At 50.5% G+C, this 9,346-nt stretch overlaps 1 protein-coding gene across 1 annotated transcript; it reads right to left on the reverse strand.

Annotated features, from left to right (window-relative positions):
• Positions 1–871: 871 nt before the first annotated feature.
• Positions 872–3,825, reverse strand: LOC136545920 (probable LRR receptor-like serine/threonine-protein kinase At4g37250). The gene is made up of 2 exons (XM_066537882.1): positions 1,879–3,825; positions 872–1,757 (listed from the first exon to the last, which is right to left on the reverse strand). Exons 1-2 carry the CDS (start codon positions 3,635–3,637, stop codon positions 1,024–1,026), a joined length of 2,493 nt encoding a protein of 830 aa, XP_066393979.1. The 5' UTR covers positions 3,638–3,825; the 3' UTR covers positions 872–1,023.
• Between the last annotated feature and the right edge of the window lie 5,521 nt (positions 3,826–9,346).

Consider the following 9,346-nt stretch of genomic DNA (forward strand, 5'->3'; position numbering starts at 1 on the left):
TTCGGCTTGTTTTTTCAGTCAAAATCGTGTTTTTCTCTTACAACAATTCAGTTAGAACAGTGTTTTTCAACCAATTTCAGCCAAGATTCAGCAAGCCGAACGGGCCTTACTGTCCCAGCCCACTCAGACCTTACTTTCATACCGTGCGTGAAGTTGGATCTGAATGTCGTTAATCCAAAACTTTGAAATGTGCGGTCCTTATTATCTTAATTATGTATTATGCACATGCTTTAAAGGATATTATTGCCTTCAGAAGAACATATGCGGACACGAATGAAACACATACTTAAGTATATATGGGTCTTTTTGGACGCTGCCTCACAGGCAGCTCTGGACCCAAGCAGAGCTCCTAAGCGTTCGATTTTGGATGCCTGGGGTAGGATCAGTTGCCTGGCAGGCCGAGGCAGATGTCTGCTAGGGCGCGATCCAAACAGGTCCTATATGCGTGGAACTCCCTCTGATCGAGGGTAACTGGGTAATCGTGCAAAAATAATCTCGGAATCAACCTCATCATCAGCCATGTGGCACCGCCCAAGCGCAAGTCCTAGGCGAGGAGTGGTGGTGTGGTGGGCAGCAGCCAGCAGATGTATGTTTTGTTGCCTTGCGGGTGGGCTTAGCGCCAAAACCCATCCATGCCATGTGAGGCGCAGGCACCTTTTTGGACTCTTCCCCGTTCCCGCGCTCGAAGAGGAATCCATCACGGGCGCTCTAACCTTGTTTAGAGCAAGACTGATGACAAACATTTGTCGCAGGGAGCCGTATTTATTTGTAGTACTAGTACATTATTATAGTGCACGATTGATCGATGAAGAAGCGATTGCTGTATGAGTTGGATTTGCCATCAAAATCCGAGTGAGATGCAACCATGCAAACCAATTCCTTTCAGGAGCTGGGACTTACAAAACCGTGAATGAAGGTATGGTACAGAGAAGATAAGAGAAGCTACAAGCACGCATCCATGAAAAATAAAATTTTGACTGCACGAATCAACAATCGCAACCAACGCAAGACATGTTTTTTTTTTCACTGATGATGGTGTGTTGCCGTGGATGTTGACGACGAAGAGGAGGAAGCCGCAGCGGCAGCAGGTATCCTCTCCATGGCCTGCAGCGCGTCCCTGATGGACGGCCTCTTGCTGGGTGCCATGGCGCAGCACGCGGCGCCCAGCCGGAGGCAGCTCGCCACCGCCTCCTCCCGCCCTTCCATCTCGCCGCGCAGCGCGGGATCCACCACCCGGAGCGCCTGCTCCTCCGCCGCGCACTGGCACAGCTCCAGGCTCGTCAGCGCGCGCCCGGCCACCAGCTCCAGCAGCAGCACGCCGAACGAGTACACGTCCCACTTGCCGCTCGGCCTGGTGGGGCTTCTCACGGCCTCCGGCGCCCGGTAGTGCGCCGCCGTCGTGTCGGCCGGAGCGCCCGCGGTGACCGGGCTCGCTGACGGCGCGGTCGTGCCTACGTGGCTGGGCGGTGGCGACAGGTCCGGGAGGCTCTTGGCCGAACGCTTGCTCCCGAACCGCCCCGCCAACGTCGCCCCCGATGGCTTCATGAGCCTGCCGCCGTCCGCGCCGCGCACCAGCCGGTCCACGCCGAGGTCGGCCAGCAGCGGCTCCATGTCCGCGTTCAGCAGGATGTTGCTTGGCTTCACGTTGCCGTACACCCACTTCTTGTCGTGGAGGTACGCGAGGCCTCTCGCCACGCCGCGCGCGATGCGGAGACGCGCGCTCCACCCGAGGTTGATCGGCGACGACCCCGGCTTCCCTGCGGACGATAACAATGTGCGTTATTAATTAGCAACATTAATTATGTATAGCGACGAAAATACCCATTTGGTCACAAGAAACAAATGCGTTGATGATGGACTGATTAGTAGATAACGTACTTTTCACGGAGAGGTTAGCGAGATTGCCGTTGACGGCGAAGTCGTGGATGATGAGCATCTCGTCAGGGCCCCAGTAGAAGCCGCGCAGCCGGAGGATGTTGTCGTGCCGCAGCTTCGCCACGGCGCGCATCTGCGCGTCCAGCTCGCTGAACCGCCGAACGCCCGCGCAGTCGCTGCCGATCCGGCGCACCGCCAGCGCCGCGCCGTCGGCCAGAACGGCCTTGTACACGATGCTGCTGCCGGCCGCGCCGAGGATGTACGCCGACGCCTTCAGCAGCGTCTCCAGCTCCAGCTCCGCGCCGCCGTCCACCGTCACCAGCACCGCGCCGTCGCCGCCCTTCTTCTTATTGCTCGCCGCGTCAACTCCCGCCTTTCTCTTCTCGTCTGTGATGCCCTCCTTGGCGGCGAAGGAGGCCGACGTGTCCGTGAGTTCCTCCGTGTCGTCGCTCTCGTCGCCAGCCTTCTTGCGCAGGCAGCAGGAAAGGCTCCGGCCGACGGCGTCCGGAGACTCGTCCGGCTCCGGCTTCTTGAACACGACGCGGCCCATCCTCTGCTTCGCCACCTCCTGACGCTGCCTCCTCTTCCTCACCTGGTACACGTACAGGACCACCACGAATAGAACGGCGATGCCAGCCACGTCACCGGCGGCGATGGCGACGATGGTAGCAAGACGCATCCTGCCGCGCTGCTCTCCGGACCCCGACGCTCCAGCGGCACTGCTGGCAGCATCGCCAGGAAGCGCCTCCGTCGGGTCCCTGGGGATTGCCGCGATGGCCGGCGGCGACTTCGCGGTACTGTTCGGGGGTTCCACGGCAGAGGAGGACGTGAAGCCGCAGAGGTTGTCCAGCGGCCTTCCGCAGAGCTCGGCGTTGCCCTCGAACGCCGTGGGCCTCTGCGCCGAGAACGGCGGCGCCGCCGGGATGGCGCCGGTGAGGTTGTTGTAGGACAGATCGATGGTGACATTGGCAGGCAGATGCGACGCCATCTCCGGCGGTATGGCGCCGGCGATGCGGTTGGACGAGAGGTTGACGTACCGGAGCGCGGCCCCGCCAAAGTCCGACGGCAGAGTGCCGTTCAGCAGGTTGGCGCTAACGTCGAGCACCTGCAGCGCCGGGAAACCCCCACCGGGGAGCGCGCCGGAGAAGAAGTTGTTGGCGAGCGAGACGGCGGTAAGGTTTGGGAGCAGGGTAAGGTTCTGCGGAACGGTGCCGGAGAGCGCGTTGCCAGCTAGGTTGAGCGCGCGGAGGCTGCGCAGCTGGCCGACCTGCTCCGGCAGGTCGCCGGTAATGCCATTGCCAGCGAGCGAGAGCACGCGTAGCTCCGGCGCGCGGAGCAGGTCGTGCGGGATGGTTGCGTTGAGCGCGTTGCCGGAGAGGTCAAGGTGGCGGAGGTGCTCGATGAGGCCGAGCTCCCTGGCGACGGGGCCGACGATCTGCGCGTTGGGCAGGACGACGCTGACGACTCGCGAGTCCGGCGAGCAGACGACGCCGTTCCATGCGCAGGGCGTGGCGTCGGCGTACCCCCAGCCGGAGAGGGAGCCGAGGGGGTCGGAGGCGAGCGATTGCTTGAAGGAGAGCAGCAGTATGCCGTCTTGGTTAAGCGCCGAGGCGAGGCATAGTAGCTGTAGTAGCACTAGCAGTTGCAGTAGTGGCAACGAGGTGGTAGCAGTAGTAGGGAGCCGGAGAAGGCGAGAGGCGCCATTGGTGCCGGCCATGGCGGTGGAGGTGAGGTGAAGTGGTGATGCCGTGGCATGCAGCATGCATGGAGGGAGGTTAAGAAGAGGAGTGGTCAGCAATGGCAATGGTGGTGCGGGTATTGCTTTGGCTCGCTTGGATTTGTTGAGAAGGTGGTTCACCAAAACAATGGCAAAGGAAGGAAGGAAGGAGAAGACTTTGGAGGGGGATGAGAACGAGTGGAGTGGAGACTAGCAAATTAACAATGGAGAGTGAGGAAAATACGATACTGGATCACCGGAGACCTCTCCCTCCCTGTCTCCGTCTTTGAGGTATCGTAGTATCAAAAAGGGGCGGAGACGGAGTAGAGAGGGATCTTACATGGATACGGTACCCTACTCCCCATGGTGCGTGTGCAATGGCCAAGAAGAAGAGAAAATGTTGATGCATCACGCTTGAGTACTTTTGTTTTGTTTGTCAGCTTTTTCGACCCCTCTTTCATGATTTGGACGCATTGGTAGAAAGGTGACTCCTGCTCCAGCTTTGCTCCTCCCGCATTCTCCTATGTGCCTTTACTACCTTTCCAGGAGATTGAAAGGAGTGGGAAAAACAAACCGGGGATTTAAATCGCCGGCTAAACAGTTTAGCGGTACCGTTACCAAACAGCTATAGCCGCTAATCGCCGGCTATATCGCCGCTACAGCGGTGCCCTGCTTTCCTTGTTTTTTATTTTCGCAATTGTATTTCATATAAAAAATGCTACCTTATCCCCTCCTGTGAAAAAAGTCAATCTTTATCCGGTCAGCGGCTCGCAACCCATAGCCGCTCATTCCCATCTCACGCACCAGGCCACCATTACCCAGCTTCCGGAGACCTCTGCCCTCCCCCAACTTCTCCAAATTAAACGCACCGTTGGATGCCATTCCTTGGTCCCGTCCCATAGCAGTGCATCTTGGTGACCAATTTCTTGCCAGGACGGAGTCCATACGAGCGGAGGCAGGGCGGCGGCCGGCGGATGCGTGGCCTCGGCTTAGAGGCAAGGTGCTAGACTGCTAGTATCAGGCCGCTTTGCTGGTGCTTTTCAGCGTGCCTCGAAGCCGACATCAAGCAGAGTGGTTGTTGCTGCAGCTCTGGACCTGGTGCGGCCCTGCCACCCTGGGGATGGAGTTCCGGCAGCCACGGCGAACAGCGGGAAGGTCCCCGCTAGCTCCTGGTTTTGCTTCGACAGATGATAGGCAGAGAACAGTGAGGTGCGATGACGTTAGCGGCGCTAAATCATACCTTATTTAGCGGATTTCGCGGGCTATATCTGGCTATTAGCGCCACTCATTCTTTAGCGCTAAAAGTCAACTATCCTAGCGGCAACCTTGTACAGCGGCGATCTCCGGCTATAGCGGCAGCTATAGCCGGAGATTTAAAACTTTGCTAATTGTTCAATTTACATATCACTGAAAGCAGTGGGAAAAACAAACCGGGCTATTGTTTGATTTACGTGTCATGTTTAGATTTTCTTCTCTAAATTTTAGAGCTAAAGCTCCAAACAAACGGTTTAAAGTTAGCTCTAAACTTTAACCCACCTCACATTAGAGCTTCAGAGCTCAAAAGTGATCTAAAGTGCTATAAAATTTTTAGAGCTCTAAAGTTTAGAGTAAGGAACCAAAATAGGCTCTAAAGTGTAGCAAAAGCTACTCATAAGATTATGAACTACGTATAAACAATAAAAAATATTACCATTTCTTACTTCTCTGTCTTTTGTTGGCTAAAAGGGTGGAAGAGGAAGTTTTTTTTATCTCTATAGTGGGATTCTTCTTATAACTACATGTTGACTCAACATTGTAAGAAAATAGTGCTATGAACAGGTCACATAGGTCCTATATACATGGATACTTACTGTACATTGTGGTTGCCCTAAGTCACCAAGGATTTCAGTATGTCCATCAAACTTACTTAACTTTCTTTAATAGGGGAGGAAAAATTATATTAAAACTCGAATATCCCTAAATTAATATTAAAATTTACAAAATCAATAAGATATAATGTTTTTTTCTCGATGCAGTCATTGTTCTAGATCAACAAAAACTTTTTAAACACTGAAGCTAGAGTGTAGCCCATATGTCAAATAATATTATTAAATTTTAAAACATTGAACATATATCTAAGATCCAATGTTTCGAAACCAGTCTAAAACGCATCTGAAACAATAAAAAAATATTTCTCCAGTACCTCACCTTAAATTTTTTTCATTGTGATGAGATTTGATAGAACTTAAGCTAGCATGATGGAATCACTTCCATCCTCGCATTGCTAATGTTGTTTTTTAGACTTACACGGCATGGTACACTGTAGATGTCTATAACACGCACGCACACTCACTCCTGAAGTTACCACTGAAAGCATAGCATCGTTAAATTCTGTAATAAATCTAGGAAAATACGAGCACCTATGCTAAGTCGAGAACTTAAATCCAAGTGGACAGGTTCCACCATAAAAAAAACTCAACCAACCGATCTATGACCTGTTTGCATGGCTAATGTTGTTTTGATGCAAGTGCAATGATTCCACCAAGAACTGTCCATTTGGAAGAAGGTTGTAGCGAAACACATCTTGCCGGGCACCTGCAACTTGTTGGCCATTATGGCAAATCAAGATATGGCTCTGTACCTAGGCTATACTATAAAAGTCAGTTTCCAATGATATGGTTGCAATGGCATGTTAGCAATTGGCGCACCGGCAAATTAAGCACATGGGTAGTTTTTGGATTGATTACTCTTAGAGTGCATGCGATTTCAGATCGATAGTGCTTTCAAGAGGGTTATATCAAACTTGATGTAACTGCTTTGAAATTTAATAAAATATCCCCTTATTGAAAATAGTGATGTCCACAAGGAATATTTTGGGTCGTAATATGTCGGTGTTCACCACTACATAAATGATTTTTGCGAGACACCACCCAATCATTGTAACACCCTAAAATTTGTATTTTTGAAAATATGATTAAACTGCTTTATTTATGATTTTTTGTGCACATAAAATATAGGAAAAAGAATATTTTTCATTATATTAAAATTCATCGTAAGGAGTAGCAACATGGATGTGCATACATGCCAGTGCATTTGATTTATTGCAATGAGTGGTTGAATCTAAAACTCAAAATGAATTCAAAATGCTTTTGAAAATGGCTTTGAAATAAAAGAAAAAAAATTAGAAAATAAAAGAATTTAAAAAGTTGTAAAATTTATCTTTGGAAAACTTACCAAAATTGCTCATTTTTATTTGAATTGAAAAATGTATTTTAAACCATATTCAAATTCGATTTGGTTTATATTTGAAATTGGTTTTGAAATAGAAAAATGGAAAACACTCCCTCTCTCTCTTTTGGCCCGAAGGCCCAAGCCTGCTCCCTCACTCTCGGCCTGCTTTTTCCCCCTTCCCGCGCAGGCCCACTCCCTTCCCTTCTCTCCGCTGAGGCTCCGGCCCACTTCACCCGCGGGCCCAGTTGGTGCTTCTGGCCCGATTCAACGGCAGCGCGCCTCCTTGCTTCGTCTCTCTGCTGCACCGACCCCCGCCGTTATCCAACCACTGACAAGCCGGGCCCACCTGTCGGTGTCGTCCCCAACCTCGAGTCGTCGTCGCATCGGACTCCAACGATGCCGTGGAATTCATCTCCGCCTCCGCTACACCGCGCCTGTCGTGACCCGCAAGCCAGCCCCGCTCATAAATAGCGTCCTGCGTTGTGCCATCCTCACCTAACCCCAAAGCGCCAGCCGCCGCCCTCGCATTGCTCCAGCCGCCGTAGCCCTAGGCGCCTTCATCGACGCCGTCCACCATCCTGAGCCACGCGCCGCCTCCATCTGCTCTACGCCACCGTTTTTCGCCGTGGTAAGTTCACCTTGGACTCCTCTTGCTCTCCGTTTCTTTCTCAAGTCGAACCGTGGCTCGTAGGCTGTTTTCTATGCTCTCTGACGAGCATCTCACTGCCGACAATGGAGTCCTTCACACTCGCCCTTCTATTTCGGCCAGCAACCACCGCTCCAAACCCCATAGCCGTCTGTTCGAAGATCAATGATCCAGATTAGAACGTACCCTTTTGCTGGCCATTTTACAAAAGAGACCCCCAGTTTCTTCAAAATCAACCCGCCGTCCACTGCCTTTCAAAAATAATTCAATCCAAGCCCCTGGATCTTATGTTCTGACCCCTACAGTTTTCTAAAAATGAGCCCCGATCCACATGACTGTTTTAATTCGGTTTTTAATTATTTTTAATACGAAATTGATTTCAAATTATTTACAGAATTGCCATTGATCTTATTTTATGCGTAGTTTTTTCGTTTTAACTCCGATTTGAACCGTTCAAGTTGTGTTGGATTCGTAACGACATAAACTACACATTAGTAACAATGTTAATCATGTTACCAGCTCTAGAATTTTCATGGTTTAAATCCTAACTTAATTAATAATTATGTCACTAGTGAAAGGATCAAGATGTCCAAGAGGGGGTGAATTGGGCTAATTCTAAATTTTTGCAATACTTAAGTCCTACACTTAGCCTATTTCATCCCTTATGCCTAAAATATGTTTCTATTGTTTTCCCGTACAAAAGTTTTGTAACCTAGGTTCCAATCCTACTCTAGCATGGCAATTCTAGGAATGTAAAGACATGAAATGAACTGCTCAAATATAAATGCTCAAAGTAAAGAGAGGAAAAGGAACACGACGATGTTTTTCCGAGGTATCAGAGAGTCACCACTCCCCACTAGTCCTCGTTGGAGCACCTGTGCAAGGGTGTAGCTCCCCCATGATCCGCGTAAGGATCAAGTGCTCTTTACGAGCTGATTCTTTAACACTCCATCACGGTGAATCACCCACAACCGCTCATAACATGACTTGAGTCATCCACAAGCTCCGTGGGATGATCACCAAGCTCCCAATCACCACCGAGCCATCTAGGTGATTGCGACACCAAGAGTAACAAGCACAAACTCTCACTTGACCAAGTCCAGCCTAATGAGAAAGGTGGATGCACACTTGCTACTCCCTATGCACTAATGAGGTCCTTAATCTTGGATTATCAAATCTCAATCACCTCACTAGGCTCTTGCTCTCCCTTGCACTCCAAAGGTGTTTCTCAGCTGAAGAAATGGGCAAGAGACCTCACATGGATGAGTGGAGTAAGTATTTACACCCCCTCATTCAAAACATAATGTTTGGAAGCTGAGTCATCACTCTGTGGGCTGACCGGACGCACCGGTCAGTTGAACCCGCCATAGTGTCAGAGAGAGCCGTTAAGCTCTAACCAAACTCTAACCAGCGTCCGGTCAAGAAAAACCCTTTCTAGAACCTTACTGGAGTTGACCGAACATAGGCACTCCAGCGTTCGGTGCTCCTCCACTCAGCGTCCGGTCAGTACCAGACGACTATAATTGATCAAATAAACTAACCGGACTCACCCTACAGCATGCGGTCACAACCAGACCAGCATCTGGTCAATACCAGATGACTGTAGTTGATCAAATGAGCTGACCGGACTCACCGTCCAGCGTTCGGTCACAACCAGACCAATGTCCGGTCAGTCATTTGACCCTCCATTCACTTCTAACTCAAAATCCTATGTGAATGAAGTTGGCTCCAATTGATCTTAGGGCTATTCCTTAGCTATCTAGTGCTATGTTTGACAAGTGTGCACGACACCTAACCCACTAAACTCACCTAGGTCAAGCTACTAGTCCATACCCCCCTTAATAGTACGACCAAAGGAAAAATAAAGTCCTAAACTACTCTAAGTGTCTCTTCAACTC

The sequence above is a fragment of the Miscanthus floridulus genome, chromosome 3 (genome assembly GCF_019320115.1).
Source record: "Miscanthus floridulus cultivar M001 chromosome 3, ASM1932011v1, whole genome shotgun sequence".
In the NCBI taxonomy this organism is placed as follows: domain Eukaryota; kingdom Viridiplantae; phylum Streptophyta; class Magnoliopsida; order Poales; family Poaceae; genus Miscanthus; species Miscanthus floridulus.

What these genes read in the sequence shown, in the direction of transcription:
- LOC136545920 (XM_066537882.1), bottom strand. Translation starts at nt 3,637, where the DNA reads ATGCTGCATGCCACGGCATCACCACTTCACCTCACCTCCACCGCCATG. An exon ending in CGCTAACCTCTCCGTGAAAA is followed by an intron (nt 1,758 to 1,878) that starts GTACGTTATCTA and finishes TATCGTCCGCAG; the next exon opens with GGAAGCCGGGGTCGTCGCCG.